General features: G+C 40.9%; 1 protein-coding gene across 1 annotated transcript in view; it reads left to right on the forward strand.

Annotated features, from left to right (window-relative positions):
• The window catches only part of CRB1 (crumbs cell polarity complex component 1), a 209,282-nt gene that overhangs the window by 61,230 nt on the left and 130,350 nt on the right, over positions 1 to 17,702 (forward strand). The window contains exon 2 of the mRNA XM_043567910.1: positions 2,438 to 3,019. Within this exon, the coding sequence (XP_043423845.1) occupies positions 2,438 to 3,019 (582 nt within the window). The remainder of the gene's footprint in view (positions 1 to 2,437; positions 3,020 to 17,702) is intronic.

Raw genomic sequence — 17,702 nt, forward strand, 5'->3', positions numbered from 1 at the left:
ACAACTAACAGCATCACCATCACCACTAACAAAATAAACAAAACAAAAATAAATGGAAAACCAAATTTCATCAATGCCTTCCCTTGCTGGTGCAGTTAAGAGGACAGCTGGAGTATTCAACTGAGTTTTTTCAGCTTGGACACAAGAACTTTAAATGCTTCCAAAAGTTTGAACTTATTAAATATTTCTTCATATCCCTCCCCATTTCATGCCCCACACCCTCTCACAATTTTCTTAGTATTGCCAAGAATGCCAATACCCCTCATGCGTTAGTTCTTTTGTGTGCAAATAATATCTTTCCTCCCCTTGCATTCATTAAAAAAAAATCTCAAGTACCCTTTCTTCAGTGAGGCTTTTCCTGGTATGCTTTCCCTGACACATGTGATTTCACAGCACCCTTCCATGTTTCGGTTGTGACATGTTCCCCCTTCCTTCCAATATGTATGGACACCTGTTACGTGATGAGTAATATTGCAGACTCAGGAAATACAGACAAGGTTTCCTCCTTTCCTCCAAAGAACTAACATTCTAATGAAGAAAACAGAAAACAAACATATACAGAAAAAAATAACAGCATATGTAACATAGCAAATAAAACAACAAAATTTAGAAAAGGAGTTCAGAGAAAGCTCTCAGGAAGTGACACTGCAGCTAAGATATCACATTTGAAGATGTGACAGGAAAGCCAGCATCTGAAAAAAACAAAAAGACTAAAACTAAAGTAAAAGGATGATTAGTTGAGTTTTCTCATAGGGAGTAGAAAATGTTGGCTCTCTGATCAACCCTCCTGATAATATATAAGCATATGTTAATTTCTTTCTTTCTTTCTTTCTTTCTTTCTTTCTTTCTTTCTTTCTCTTCTTCTTCTTCTTCTTCTTCTTCTTCTTCTTCTTCTTTACTGTTTATTTATTTTTGAGAGAGAGAGGGAGACAGAGTGCGAGCAGGGGAGGGCAGAGAGACAGGGAGACACGGAATGTGAAGTAAGCTCCCAGGCTCTGAACTGTCTGCACAGAGCCCAATGTGGGGCTCAAACTCATGAACGGTGAGATCATGACCTGAGCCGAAGTCAGACGCTCAACTGACTGAGCCACCCAGGTGCCCTTATAAGCATATGTTAACTTTCTATGTGTAGGCACTGGAGGAAAATTGTTGGCTGCCAGAAAGACTCCAGAGAAGATAATTATGAAAATATTCTCACTCTTGTACGACACACAAGTCCATCATTTCTTTTAAGTATCTTCTCATCACCCTGCTTGTGGCCACACCAGGTTACAAGAATCACCTCTTCTTTTGCAGGAAGAGAGGGAAAAGATTTGTCATTACATATTTCTCAAAGTTTGCACACTATTTTCTCCCAACAACAGTTGATTTATGTCTCATATCCTAAGAGCAAACTCCCCGTTTTGTAACTTTTTTTTATTACAAGCCTGTACTGTTGCCACTCTTATATTTGTGAGCAATACTGAGAAAAAGAAAGTAAAAATAAGAGAATGATATAGTAGATGAATCCACATGCAAGACAGTGTTTCATGGGAAAATACAATTGAGTTGAGAAATCATAAGGCTTCTCAGTATACACGATTGAGAAAATAACTATGCTGTGATCATAATCTATTTATATTTGGGGACAACCTATATGCATATACATAGCTAATGAGTTTGTCAACAAATTAAAGAATTATTGTTTTTCTGTTGGTTATTATTCCAATTAGAATTTCAAAAAAATGTATCCCTAGAACAGAGACGCATATAAAAACACAAGTCCATAGGAAAATAAAAGTGCATGAACTTGACTACATCTGTTTCCTTGCAGAGGGATTTATTTAATCTGTCATCTGTAAACTGTACATAGTAACACTGTGTTGCTATGAGGGTTAGAATAATATATGTGAAATACCTGGCAAGCCTTCAATAAATAGTTGGCCCTCTATCCTCTTTTAGTATTTTCATCTTCCTATGCTTTTCTTTTTAGAATACAAAGGGTAACTGTGACAAAGCAGTCATACACTGAGTCATTCATTTGAATATTAGTTTTAGTTAGGCAATATATTCAGAGACAATTTTGTACGTCATTTCCCAGTATATTCCAGGATCCTCCACGGGAGAATGTGAATTTCAAAAATGTGTGTGTGTGAGACAACTTAACAGTTGCTTCAATGCATTCCATTGCTCACTTGGCCCCGAGAAAGGGAAGTGGAGGAAAAGCAAAGAATCTGAAACCAGCTACTTTTGTTTCTCATTACCAACTATATGACAAACCATCATTAATGAAAGACCTCATCATTGGACATCATTTGCTAAAACTCATCATTAGAATGCAGCCAACTGTATTTCATTAATGAGTTTCTTTGAGGTGCGTGGAAGCAGAAAGAAGATCTTTATTTTTACCCTCAGCCATTTATTTGTAAACATCTTGACATCTTTTATTTCCTTCTAGATTCCTCTGGCAATAAAAATGACACCAGGTGCCTCGCAAGTTCTTGCCGAAACAATTCTACCTGCAGTAATACTTCAAAGGACAACAGTTGCCACTGTTCGGACACAGCGATTGATTTGGACAAAGACTGTGACAACACGAAAGACCCATGCTTCTCCAATCCCTGTCAAGGAAATGCCACGTGTGTGAATACCCCAGGAGAAAGGAGCTTTCTCTGCAAATGTCCTCCTGGTTTTAGTGGGACAACCTGTGAAACTGCCATTGTTTTCTGTGGCACAAGCTCCTGCCAACACGGAGGTGTTTGCCATCAGGACCCTGTTCACCCCGTCTGCATCTGCCCAGAAGGATATGCTGGAAGATTCTGTGAAAAGGGTCATGATCCGTGTGCTTCTAGCCCTTGCCACAACGGAGCCGTGTGCCAGGATGGAATGGATGGCTATTCCTGCTTCTGTGTCCCAGGATATCAGGGCAGGCACTGTGAGCTGGAAGTGGATGAATGTGCCTCAGATCCCTGCAAGAATGAAGCTACATGCCTCAATGAGATAGGAAGATACACTTGTATCTGCCCCCGTGATTATTCTGGTAAGTGCTATCACGTTTGAATACCAGAGGACGTAATCAGCTTTCCCTTTCTTTAATATGACAGAAGCAGAGGTGACTTTTTGTCTTAGCCGCTTGTTTATGAATATGGTCTTGTTAATTCCTGCTGCTAGGAATCAGAAAGCATCCTAGACTACTAAAAGTCCACTGGGCTTAAACATTTGCCAGATGTCACTGTTGTCGTTTTAAATAGAGCCCTTACATTATTTAAATCTGAAGTTCAGTCTAGAATTAGTGGGCCCTATGAGGCCTAGCTTTCCAGGTCAGGGCACTTCAAGTTTCGTCAAGAGAAGATTCCTTTTGTCTTAGCTAAAGTGTGCCTATCAGCTAATGTCCAAAGCCTGACATTGCAGCCAACCGGGAAAGCAGGCCATGGAACGGATACATGTTAGTGGGTTCTAAGGTGTGATCAACAGATCAGTGATGGCAAGGCTGATGTAATATGGTAAATGAGTTAAACCACAATTTTATTAATAAAGAAGTCACTTCTTGTTTAATTTCTTGGAAATAGTAAATAATAGTACCTCATAGCTATTCACCAAGTTTCTGTTGAGGTGGTATTTCAGTACAGAGTAACGAGTTGACCATTCATCCACTAAAAGGTTACATGTTATTTATTACCTTCTCTGCTCCCTATCCTCCAGAACCAGTTACCCATTTAGGTATTTCTTCATGGTGACCATCTCTGATGCACTGTTTCACTCTCTGGATTCTCTACACTAATCCATGCTTTCTCCCATTCATTCATTCTGACTTCTGCTCGCCACTTTCCTGTGCTTCCTGACCCACCTCGTTGTGACATTTTTCACATTTTAATGCCACATTTCCCTTATCGCTTGCCACTTTTATAACCTCCCGTGGTACTTGAATTTCAACTTGCCTTCTCTCAACGCTTTCATGCTTACTTCTTCTTCTTGTCATTCTTTTTCCATGTATGTTAAGCAATATAATTATTTGTAAAGTATTTCTCTTCAAAATGTATACCAGTACGTCATTTTTCTAATATTACACATTCTGGAAACATCTCTTATAAAATAGCCATTTCCCTAGTTGCTCTGACTTGAAATTTGCTCCCTTTCCCTCAATCCTCACCTAAAACGAATATTCAAAATCTATCTGGACATCCAACATGTCTTCCAAATTGAGCTTATCCACTCTGTTACCAGTACCTTGGCTCATGTCCTCATCATCTTGTGCATACTTACTATACAACCTCCTAGATTCTATTTCCGGCCTCTGCCTTCTCCAGGTTGTTCTGAACAGTGCCTCTGAAATCATCCTTCTAAAATAGATCTGAGTGTGCCATTCCCTTCTGAAGAAACTTGAGAGCTTCCCACCACACGAGAATAATTTTCACGTCTCATTAAAAACCCTCCCCAATTTGTCCCTTACATTGTAATCGTATCTCCACACCTCCTTCCACCAGAGCATTCCATTTCCTGAATTGTCTTCATCTTCTGTTCAAATGGTTTCCCTCCCTCCCTCCCTCAATTCAGTGTCTACTCTGTGACGTTCTGTACTTTCAGTACTTCATTCAGCTCTCGCCTAACTCAAGAAGCATTTCTGATTTACCATCTGCTGAAATAACACTTTTAACTGCAATAGTAATTATTTATCACTTCCGTAGTGGTTTGCGCCTCTACTCATGAACTTTGTCCTGTTCTTCAGAGATCTGTGTTTTTGTCTCGTCCCACTGAAGTATTACTTCCTAAAGGACAGAAGTCATGTATTATGTTTATGCTTTAACTCATCAGTCCTTTTTGGGTATTTATTATATGTCAGTCATTGTATTAAGAGAAGGCACTATTCCCAAAGTGCCCAGCATAGCCAATAATGGCTGCTTAATAAACTGTTACTGAATTGTTTTAATTTTCTAAATGTTTCCATATATTTCTAGACACCCTGTGTGGTAATGAAACTGAGGTAAACATATTAAGAGTTTACCTTCTCTATGCTTTGTGTTGGTAGAATGCTGTGTTAAGTGGAAAATTATTTTATTGATTGCCTTTAATTACAGTACTAAGCTAAAAGTTATGAGGAACAGTAAAGGGGGTTATAAAACAGTACTTATACGTGAAAAGCTCCTTATTTATATGCCAAATCATCATGTCTATTTTTTTAAAACTGAGTTACAGCAATTGAATTTCAATGTTTAAAATTTTTGATTAAAAAAATAAACTTTTGTGGGGCTGGTGTGGGATTGCTTTTGTTTATAATGGACACATTTAAAACCCACTATGGTTTAATTAAGATAGTATCTTCTATTTCCTGCTGCTAGTACAATATTGCGAATGGTGACTGAAAGAAACAGACATGAGATCAAAGAAATGTTTCAGCCATTTTAGCTACAGTGTTCTTAAATAGTCTCATAATGGCAAAACACAGCTTGAGAAATGACGTTTTACAAGGTATGTTTTTATTTTTTACATTTCAATTAATTGGATTGTAATGAATCCTTTCAGTGGCATAAATTTAGGCATAAAAGATGTCAAGAGTATATTCCAAATGGGAAATATAGTAAAATTCCATTATAAGACATTTTACTCTACAACGAATTAATTTATACCGTGGATAAATCGTATCCCTGCTGGGCCCCATGAAAATCAATGCCTTTTTCTCACCATAACGTTAGGTCAAAGCCCACAATGAGGTCACCTCCCTTGTCCAAACCCTGGTATAATAGAGGTGTTCCCTATTTGACTATGTTCTTCTCTTGCCCTCTAAGAAATCAACTAACTTTTATTATTTTAGCTCTGTTGACATAAATATAACTTGCTTGCAGAGTTTAAGTGACAGACTCATCAGGCAGTAAGAATTATGTCTGATATTAGCTGGTTAGGCTTATTCGGACACAAAGGTGTGATTTTCGTCTTGATCACCAATCTCCACAAGTAAAACAGCCTGCATTCTCGGAGCTCATCAGTGGTTCCCAGCCCTGACTAGGCATTAGCCATTACCCAGGGAGATCTGAAACAAAGATGCTCAGATTCCACCTTCAGAGAGTCAAATTTAATTGACGATTCTAATGTATAGGTAGGGCTGGGAGCCAGGAGTTTGGTTTATGTGAACTTAATTTAGAAACTTTTCTTGCAATATCCCATCATTTAGACCCACAAGGAGGCTTGCTTGGCTTCAGCGCTATCCCATGGCAACCAGTGTTTGTGGTAATGAATGAGGAACCCAAAGAAGGTCTATAGGACCAAGGCCAATTAATGAGAAACCCAAAGAAGGTCTCTAGGACCAAGGGAAAAGCTGGAGTTGGGAAGGGAAGAAGACTATTAGTAATCAGCATGGATGCATAGATGCTCTGCCTGAACCCAGACCTCCCAATGAATCCTGGAAACCACTATAATAACCCAGCTGCCGTGTGCTACATCCAAATTTAGAGGATCATAAAGAACCTGGCTTACAGGAAAAAGCCTGTGCTCCTCAGTGCAGCAAAGTAAGAAAACATAATAAATTTTAAAAGACAGAGAGAGGGAGAAGAGGGAAAAGAGCAGTAGCCCGCGGAGAGGGGGTTCACACTGCGGGAATCCTTCTCTGTGCACGCCACTGTGCTTCCTACGTGGTGATTCATGAACTGCAGAAATAGGCTCAGAGAGAGGCAGAGCTGGTGAGAAAATGCCAGGCATAAGCAAAAACTCCAACTTAAGCAGAAAGGAAGCAGCTGCAGACTTTTTGAATGGAAAGAATACATGAGCTCGTAGCTGCTTTTAGTTCAAGTTTATGCAGTGTACCGTTCTTTCACTGAGGGCTTTCTTAAAATTAGCAGATTGACAAATGAACAGTTTTCATGTTAGGGTGCCTGAAGCATGAGAAAAATGGGGCTACAAGAGGGCAGGACCAGGCCAATCTGATGCATGATGAAGCAAAACAGTGTGGGAAAATATCTTATTTCCTTCATTAAAAAATAGGTCTTTGGCACAAAAATAATCTTTTGGAAAATAAGAAAACACCATTAAATTTACTTAATGATTGCAAGATGCATCTTTATTTCAAGGATGACAACATACGAAAAATTCATTTTATATTCACGAAAATGTGTTAGTGTATGGAGACTAGTTAGAAGACTAGTTAGCACATGGAGAGACTACTCAGTTAGAAACCCATCCAGACCAGGGATAAGACATTAGGACCTGGCCAGGAAGAGTGACTGCAGGATGAATGGGAAGGTAGGTGTAGGGCTCACTAAGAAGACGGCTCACTTGGCATTTATTAAAGCCAGAATATTTCCAAGCTTATTTTATCCAAGCAAAACTTGAAATCTCTAACATGAAAAATAAGAATGCATTAAAAGTCCAATTGCCTATTCCAGCTCAATAAACTTATTTCTATCAGTGGTTCTCAAACTTTAGCATGCATCAGACTCACCCAGACAGCTTATTATAATACAGGTTCTGGGGCACCTGGGTGGTTCAGTCAGTTAAGCGTCTGACTCTTGATTTCAACTCAGGTCATGGTCTCACAGTTCTTGGGATTGAGCCCCACACCAGGCGGACAGTGCAGAGCCTTCTTGGGATTCTCTCTCCCTTTCTCTCTGCCCCTCTCACTGCCCACCCCCATCAAAAATAAATAGATAAAGTTTAAAAATACAGTTTCTGATTCAGTAGATTTGTGGTGGGGTCCGTGCATTTTTAACAAGTTCCCATGCAATATTGATGCTGATCTTCTGCTGGTTTGGGGACCACACTTTGAGAAACCACTGATGTAGACAATTATGTGGATTTTCATGTGACAACACAAAAGTGTCTGTTTGTGTGTATGTGTGTAGCATTTTTTGCTAGTAACAGTCCTGGGTAGATGATATGGATAAAAATAAGTATCTGTTGAGGGGCGCCTGGGCGGCTTATAGGTTGAGCATCTGACTTCAGCTCAGGTCATGATCTCACAGTTCATGTTTTCGAGCCCTGCTTTGGGCTCAGAGCCTGGAGTCTGCTTCGGATTCTGTGTCTGCCTCTCTCTTTGCCCCTCCCTGGCTTACACTCTGTCTCTCTCCCTCTCAAAAATAAATAAATATTAAAAGAATAAAAAATAAATAAGTATCTGTTGAATTCACCCAGCCATGAATGTTGTCAAAACACACAGACACCCGTATACACTCAGGTGTGTATATAGATTGAGTTCCTGCAACGTGCCAAGCATTGCTATAGGCTCTGTAAATATAAGAATAAAGAGGTGATGAAAAAGTCCTCTTCCATCTTAGAGGGAAGAGACAGACACGTATAAAATAGTAATAAATAAAATACATAGTAGGTTAAGTGGTGATAAGCACAGTGGAGAAAAGTAAAACAAATAAGGGGAATTAGGAACTGAACTTCAGGTAGAATGACCAGGGAAGGCGCTACTAAGAAGGTTACACATGAATAAAATTCTAGATAGGTAAAGAAGGGAGTTAGCAAATGTCTTGTGGAATAGCATCCAGGCAGAGGAACAGCAGATGTGAAGGCCCTTAGGTAAAGAGTACTGGAAAGTCTGAGAAGCAGCAATGAAGCTCATGTGACAGGAATGGAGGGAGCAAGGAGAAGACATAATAGGGTCAGACTATTGGGGCTTGTGGGCGGCTGGAAGGACTTTCTCTCTTGCTCTTAATAAGATGGGAAGCTGTTGGATAGTTTTGAGCAGAGGACTGGAATGATTTGACTTACATTTTAAGAAAATCACTCTCCTTGTCATGTTGAGTATATACTGAAGGGGGTTGCTAGGGTAGAATCAGAGCGCCCAATAATACAATAGTCCAAGTGAATGGACTATTATTACATGGGAAAGAACAAAAAAAGTATCAAGTGTTAACACCTTTCCCCCCTTTAACATTTAATTAAGATAGGAATGAACACAGAAGGATCATGGATCATGCAAAGAAAACGTGAGCATACCTTCCCTGACCTGCTCTCTATTGCCCTCTGGTGGGAGGTCTAGATTATTCAGGACAGGTCTATTCAGAATAGTTCCAACAACAGTGTTCCTCAGTAGTTTGTATCAACCATATTTTCATACAGTCTTTCACAGGCACACTTGAAACTTATTCTACGCCTTTGAATTACATATAAATTACTCATTTATAATTTCCTGTCAGACCTTCTTCTATTAATAACTTTTTATGTTCTTCTCTGTGCCTTCTCCGATATTCCTCATCCGTTCTGACAGACTAACAGGTATGATGTCACTAACTCTGACAGTCATTGGCACTAACCCTGCCATTACAGTAGCATTTATCAAAAGCACAATTTGAATTTCAGGCAATGAGGAGATTTGAATCTAGGCTTAATGTTCTATCTTCTCTAAATATATTTTTGATCAATTAAATACTTTTTTAATACCATTTTTCTATGACAATTCATATAGATAACTTAATGGTGATGAAAATAATTTGGGGGAAATAAAAATACTGTGTATCATAAAATATAAGCTTTTTCATGAGAAAAATTGTTATTATCATTATGATTACCATTATTATTGAAAGTTTTTGCTGATTACAAAGTTAACAAATAAACCATTTGATGAACTTAAGTCAATTTATTGGGAATAATTATTAACAGTCCATATTTATATAAAGATATACAATATGTAAGACATGAGTTTTTTAAAATCTTTTTAATGTTTATTTTTGAGAGAGAAAGAAAGAGACAGAGAGCAAGCCAGGGAGGGGCAGAAAGAGGGAGACACAGAATCCAAAGCAGGCTCCAGGCTCTGAGCTGTCAACACAGAGCCCGACACGGGGCTCAAACTCACAGACCATGAGATCATGACCTGAACCGAAGTCGGACACTTAACCAGCTGAGCTACCCAGGCTCCCCCGCTGTAAGACATGAGTTTAAAGGACACTTAAATATTGTTTCTGTGAGCATCTATCTAAATACCTCACATTTTACTCACCACATAATATATATATTCATAACAAATATCTTTCACACCCAAAAGGCAAATAACGGGTAGCAGGCAAAAGAAAACATTTGGATTTCATGGGTTGTATCTTCATGTTATCAAAGGAAAATGACTTTTTCTATATGCTCTTAATGATGAAACTGATCATTTCTGTAGTGTCATAGAAAAGAAAATTCACACGTATTCCGGCTTTTCTCAGAACTAGAGCCATCTGAAACAGTTTTATGAAGAAATGAAGTTTCTGGCTTTGACAAGCGTTTGTTGAAGGAGAGCACAAAGTAACAAATACTATTCACTCAGCAAATATTCAGGACATGCTTCCATGGCACTGGACATTGTGCCAGACCACGGAGACATAAAAATGACGAGGACAAAATTTATCCCTGACGAAATACTCACAGTTTACCCTGGGAGAAGGCAGGCAAACAAAACTTACGATCGCTCTCTGACCTGAATGCTGACTCAGCACAAAGAAAGGAGCCAATGATGCTGCTTCGGATCAGGAAAATCTTCACAGAAAAGGTGGCCTACGAGCAGAGCAGCAATGCATTTCGTTCAGGATGTTCAACTGAAACTTCGGCCCTCTGACTACATTTATTAGTACTTTTATTGTATGAATAAGAACGAGCTGAAGAGCAAGAGAGAAGGACTCCAGAGGGTTTAGCGAGGGGTGAATGTCTCTTCTGTCATCTTTGCTTTGACGGCTGGTTTGTGGTTTAGCGAGTAGCTGTGAATGGCGTGCTCCATTTTAAACCCCCTCTGTCTGACTACTGCTCTTAGTGATTTCCTAGCCATCTGCAGGGTGGGTGTGCAGGTCTGAGTGAGGAGGGGATGAGCCAAAATATGTGTAGTAATATGAAGAATGGGTGTAGTGGAAAGGCTGTGGAATTTGAGAGCAGAAGACAGGGCTCCCAATCCCAGCTTTGATGTGTTCTAGTGGTTTCTAAGAAAGTGCTTTGATATTGATAAATAGTTCTGAGCTTCTGGGTCCTCACTCTAACATACAGGCATAATATCAACTAACTCTCAGGGTCACGGTGGCAATGAAATGATTTACTGAAAGTTTTCCCATAAACTATGAAGCCATGAAAATGCGGGCTGTCACTATTTTAATATCTTCAAATATTGCTACTAGTATAAATGCTAGCGTTTAACAATCTTTACCTATACTTTTTATAGGTATCCTTTTCCTATACTGAATTGCTTTCTTTTTGGAATATATTAGAACCATACTCAGTAACAGATTAACTGAGATCATAATCTCTGTGCTCTATTTACATGTTTAAATGGGAAAGTTGCCATATGTGTAGGTAAGGATTTAATTTCTGAAGCCACCATATCATAAAACCAAGGAGTTAAGAATGTATTAATACTATAACATCTCAAATATTCAGGAATGACAATTATCCTAATAAACAAAAACACAAGAAAGATATTTGTTATGATTAAAACATTATAATGACAGAAGTGTGAAATGTAGAACATTGGCATGGTTAGCACAAAATGCAACTATTACGATTTTCCTATTATGATCCCAAGGAACTTCAAAATTAAGCAAGATAGAAACCATTTATAAAAGTAGAGTGTTTTTCAAACATAGCATCTTGGAGACTTTGAAATGAGTTACTCCGAATTAAGCTTTATATATATCTTACCAATGTTACATACTAAAAATACACAGATACATACATATTAAATATAGGCTACTATTGAGGAAGTCATGCATATTAACTAGGAATATATTTTATTTATTTATTTACTTTTGAGAGAGAGAGCGCGCGCGTGAGTGAGCGAGGGGCAGAAAGAGAGAGAATCACATGAGGGGCAGAGAGAGAGGGAGACCGAGAGAATCCTGGGCAGGGCTCAAGTTCACCCATATGGGGCTCCAACTCATGAACCGCGAGACTCTAAGTAGGATACCCAACCGACTGAGCCATCCAGGCACCCCAGGGATGTGTTTTAAAATAAAATGATGTCTTTTGACATGTTCTGAGATTTATGATAGGAGTAAAGTGGGAGGAAGAGCATCCAGGTGGATTTAGAAAAAAAAATGTGTGGAGAAGAAGGAAGGGTGAGTTAGTGCTGGGAGAAGCAGCAGGCGTGGGGAAGCAGAGTATTTCCGCAGACAACCATACCCCTGAAATTATCACTGCTACCAAAAAGCACAAGAATGCACTCCCCACTGTCTGCTCTTAGGGCTGACAAACAAGAGCCAGTCTTTCTAGTCCTAGAACTACTTCTAGCCTCTAAGATTTTTCTAGAAAGATTGGAATGCTAAAATGGTGCCAAGAACATTCTTCAACTTGCACGGCTGATAGAAGCAGACAAGAGGACAAATAAGACAGGAATTAAGAAAAGCAGCAAAAAACAAGTCAAGATTGAAGGCAGAGGTTATTCCAGGGAGGTCTCTCTGGGAAAGTAAAGCCCGTAGGAACGGAAGAGACTGATTTCCAGGTCTCTAACGGCAAGTTAATAAAACTAATTCATAAAGAAACACTACATACTGTGCACCAGGGTGTCTTGCCATTACCAGCGCCCACAGACGGGAGAGTTCGAGGGTCGTGGAGACACAAGGCAACTGCCCAGTTGCAAGCCCCGCCATCCACAATGGTGCCCTATTTCCCCAAAGGCAGACATGGGGGGACCCCACTGCCTTGCCGGGCAAGGCGCGCAGGCCTGGGGATCCCCCCCAAAGGAGACCCCGGAAGCGAGAGCTGCCGGTGTGGCCGCTAGGGTCTCCGGAGGAGAGTCAACTGCGCGTGCGGGACCTGCTCCGCGCTCTGGGCAAGCGGGAATCCCGCCCATCCCGGTTTCCGTTCCGGGCCAGGACCCGGATCAGGAGAGGCCGAGTCCCCTACCTTGGGATCTTGGGGGAAAGCCAGGCACCTGCCAGTGTTCAAGCCTGCACCTTCAGAAAGAACCCTGACATCCGAAAGCCAGTTATGTCACGAGCTCTGAAGCTGTGCTTAGTGGCACCAGTATACCCTGGGATGAAAGACGTCTGGGATCCCTGGTTCTTGGAAAGGCCTGGGTCCCTATCACGTCCCAATGAGGACTGTCGCCAATATGCAGCTCCCCGCCTCAGAGTGACTCACAGGGTTTGGGCAACTCTGCCTCCCGGGGATGTGCAGGTGGTTGGCGCCAGGCCCTAGCTGCACAGGCCTGGAGGGTCCTGGCTGTTCAAGACTTGCTGAAAGGGTATGTACTGGGCTTGCCAAGGGTGCGGTTCAGGGAGGTCAGGGATCTGAAAGCCATCCTGGGTCTGGAGAGGCCAGGTCACCAGAGCGGGTTCTTGTAGGAAATAGGCATCTGCCTAATTCCGCGTCCTAAACAACCTAATGATGACTGTTCCCCCTGAAGGCAGATCTGGGGGAGTTTGACTGCCTTGCCAGGACCAGGTGGGGTAGGCTTGCTTGTGGGTCCTCCAACAAGAGACATAAATGTAGCGTAAATCTATAGCTGTAATAGAAGCTAGTGCTAGTGCACCTCATTGCACTAATACTTGGTCCTCCAGCAAGAGATACTAGGAGGTCCTACTACCTGGATAGGCCTGGCTGCTGGGGCTTTGGTGCCAGAGAGCTAATCGGGCACATTGGTCCACTTCAGCTGTCTGGAGCAAGCAGGAATCCCGTCCAGCCCTGGTCAGAACCCGACCAGGACCAGGTTCAGGAGAGGCTGGATCCCTATGGTGTTCTATGGGAAAAACCAGGCGTCTGCCAACGTCCAAGGCTGCACCTTCACAAAGGAACCCTATCACCCCGAAGTCAGACACATCGGGAATTCTGAAGCCTTGGTGCCCTGGAATGAGAGATATCTGGGATCCCTCATTCCTGGAGAGGCCTGGGTCCCTATCGGGCAGCACTTCCAAATGGGGAATGACTATTTCTTCTCTGTAGCCATAGTATCAGATTGTCTTGTGGGAGGAGCGTCCCCCTCCATGCACGAGGCTATCCAGATGTGAGACTGGGCCATAGACCTCAGGCCTGAAGGCCTCCAGGTGCCCAAGGCCTGGAGAGAAGGCCATGTTACACATACTGGTGCAATGCAGTTCTGGGTAGCCAGAGAATTGCAGAAAGACCACCGTGGAGAGATGCCAGTTCCTTGGAGTGGGCTCTTTAGGGAACAAAGCATGGGCTTCCATCCCTAACCTAGCTATAAGCGTCTGTTCCCCAGAAGGCACATCTGTTGGGAATATGACTGCCTTGCCTTGGCCAGGTGGGTGGGCCGGTGTGGGGGATCCTCCAGTGAGAGACCAGGGAGCCCTGGTCCCTGGGTAGAGGGAGGCCAGGACGCTGGAGGAGACTCTTTTGGTAATAATAAATTATTAATAATATTTATAAATAATAGTAATAAAATATAGTCAATAAATATTGTAAAACAATAATGTAAAAATACGAAACTGTTTTCATATTTCATCAGAATTAATCACTGATAATTACACTGATTTCATGTAGGCCAAGAAAGAAAACTTCTGCAACTAAAATATAGTACAACACCAAGACATTCTTGATTATAAAGTGCATCATAATTCCTAGATGGTAAATTTATGACGGAGAAAAGAGCAGTCCTCAAATTGAAAAAATTCAGGTGTCTTTCAGAGGCAAATCCTAGGCTTGTAAAGTCTACTTCAAGTGAGTGTCTTGTGAAAAGTATTTGGTACTTTTTGGTTTCCTTAGAAAAGGTCTATCTAAATGCACAAGCCAGAAATCTTACTGGATAAAATCCCAAAGATGTTCCCACTGAAAATAAGAAATCTGCCTTTAATTTCCCATTGATTAGCATCTTGCTAATCAATATAATGCTTGTTTGACACTGTTAATCAGAGAACGAAGTCTTTGGCCTCCGTTCTTTGCTTTAGGATGTTAAATATGTGAATGTGATATACAGGAGAAAAGTGTAGCATAAATCTATACGTGTAATAGAAACTAATGTTAGTGCACCTCTTTGCACTGATCATTGTTGCAATTGATACAACTGTAAGAATGCATCATTCTTTAAGGACTCAGGTGCAGTGTACATAATTCTTATTCAAAAGGAAATATGCATAGAGGCCTGTTAGATATTAAATATATTCGGGAGACTTTGAAACTTAGCATGCTAACCAAAAATGAGAGTACAATTATTTCTGAAGCCTGGGCTCTGAAGATAATGAGAAAGGTGTTCAGAGCAGTCTATCAGGGCCACACGGCACGTGTTGTGCACTCTCTCCCCACTGTAGTGAGTGATGAGGACAACATCAGTGACAAGACCTGCTCCAGGCTGATAACATACGGTGTGCGTTATCTCGTGGCACAGAATGTTAACATTGATTTGTAATTGCTGAAAGATGCATATTGAGGGGCACAGTCTCTAAACACTGATCAGAAGTTTAGGGTACAGTCATTCAGAAACAACGTTTTGTTTTAAACGCTCGCCAAAGCCATGAATTTGCCTTTACAGTTTTTGATTGAGAGTGGGCTCAGGCTCGCAGAAGCATTGAGGACCCCTGTCCTGGCAGACCAGATTGCCTTTCGGGAGAGAGGGTGAATTAATCTATACCTAGGACTGGATGATTCATTTAAAATTCATTGAGCATTTTCTATATTCAAGAGTATGTGCTATGTGCTATAGATCTTAGTGTTAAAGGACAAAAAAAATCACTTTGGCAGTTTTGTAGATAATATAAACAAATAAGCATTTGCAGTCAAATATATAATACATACTTTTATGTAACAGGGAATTATGAAAGAACTGTGGAGTGGCACCCAAGGCAGATGTAAGTGGTTAAGTATAGTTTCTGGCATCATGATGCTCAAATTCAGTTTTTCAGAACTAATTAGAATTAGCTGGAGGAAGTAGGAATGAGGAATGGGGCATTTTAAGCAAGGGGGACACCTATGTGCAGCCTAAAGACATGAGACAGTGGAGCTGCAAGAGAGTCATTGTAGGTGGTACCAGGAGAGTCCTCATCTTTTCGAATCTTCTGCCACATTCCAAGGCTTTATCCTGGAGACAAGAGGAGCTATTTACAAACTTTGCACAGGCAATGATATAATCAGATTTGTATTTTATAATGACCACTCTCAGAAATGTAGAGAATGCCTGGAAAGAGAGAGGCCAGTAAGCAATAAGATAAGAAGAGAGATGTTGAGGGTCTGAATAAGGTTGTAGCAATAGCAATGGCCTTTTAGCTCCGTTTCCCAGGGAGAAATGGCAGGATTTGGTGACTAACGTGGGAAATAATACCAAGATAATGGTAACTCCTAGAAATCTGGCTTGGGTTATTTGGAGATAATATCATTCACTGAGAGAAGAAGTTTGGCAGGGATGAGAGAGGGTGGATTGAGGAGAGAGAGTTTGTATTTGGAATTGTAGAATGATGTCTGTTGGGATATGTGGAGAAGACAACCTATAGATAGTTGGGTTCAGAAGAGCAATCTGGCCTAGGGTTAGACTGCTAATGTATAGTTTATGTGAAAATGTCACAGGAAAAGCTTCCTGAAATTCATTAGAATGGCCCCTGCTTCCATAGTCTTTATTATTATAATTTTTTTAATGTTTATTTACTTTTGGGAGAGAGAGAGAAACAGAGCATGAGCAGGGGAGGGGCAGAGAGAGGGAGATACAGAATCCAAAGCAGGCTCCAGGATCTGAGCTGTCCGCACAGAGCCCTATGTGGAGTTTGAACTCACAAACTATGAGATCATGACTTGAGCCGAAGTCAGGCGTTCAACCAGCTGAGCCACCCAGGCGCTGCATCCATAGTCTTTTCTTAAACACAAGTAAACACAACATTTTATTTTTTTTCCCAATGTGTCTTTAATTCCTTGGCCTTTACTTGAACTTGGCATTTATTTGATGAAACCACTTTCTATGCAACCCTTATTAAAGGATTTTTCTTCTCCTTGATTCTCAAGGAAGGAAGGGTTGGCTTTCTCACTAACCCCCTGCTTCTGAAAGACCACTGGTTCATCATTCACTTACCACGTACACTTCTCTTTTCTTTTCTTTGTAAGCTATTACCTCCTCCAGGACACTCTCAGTATTCTCAGTGACTTCTCTTTCCCAGACAACTTCTTCACATTCAGTTCAATTCAGCAAACTGTGCTAAACACCTCTCACGGGGCAGGTGTTTCTACACACCGAGGATGTACATCCTTGAAGAACATAATGTACGGGGCTGTGGTGTAGCCTCATGGCCAATAGCACAGGCTCTGAATTCAGACTGCCTGTAATCTAATCCTGGCCCTACCACTCTCTCGCCTGTTGGTCTGCATCAGTTTCTTAACTTCTCTGTGCTTCGGTTTCATCCTGAAGAAAATGAGCATAATGGTAGTACCTCATGGATAATTTTTTGAAGATCACACAAAATAAAATAAGGTACATAAAATGCTGAGCACAGTACCTGATGTGAAATAAGCTCTCAAAAAATGTCAGTTATTACTATGAATATCAAAGCAAGGATCCTTGTCTTTAAAGCAGTTGTTGGAGATAAGAAAGTAACCAATAATAAAATATAATGCTGTAAGTGCTATGAAAACACAAGAGGGTGGAACCAGTAAGGAAATCAGGGGAGACTTCACTGAAGGTGGGACATTTAACATAAGTCTTAAAGGATGACTTCATCAGATGGACAAATAAGAAAGAACCTAAGAGAGAGAGGGAGAGGGAGAGAGAGAGAGAGAGAGAGAAAGAGAGAGAGAGAGAAAGGATCAGTATGTCAAACTCTTAGAGGGTAGGGGGATATGGTGGGTTTGAGAAAAAGAAAATGATCTGATAAGACTGGCACATAGAGTGATGACAG

The sequence above is a fragment of the Prionailurus bengalensis genome, chromosome E4, assembly GCF_016509475.1.
Source record: "Prionailurus bengalensis isolate Pbe53 chromosome E4, Fcat_Pben_1.1_paternal_pri, whole genome shotgun sequence".
Classification (NCBI taxonomy): domain Eukaryota; kingdom Metazoa; phylum Chordata; class Mammalia; order Carnivora; family Felidae; genus Prionailurus; species Prionailurus bengalensis.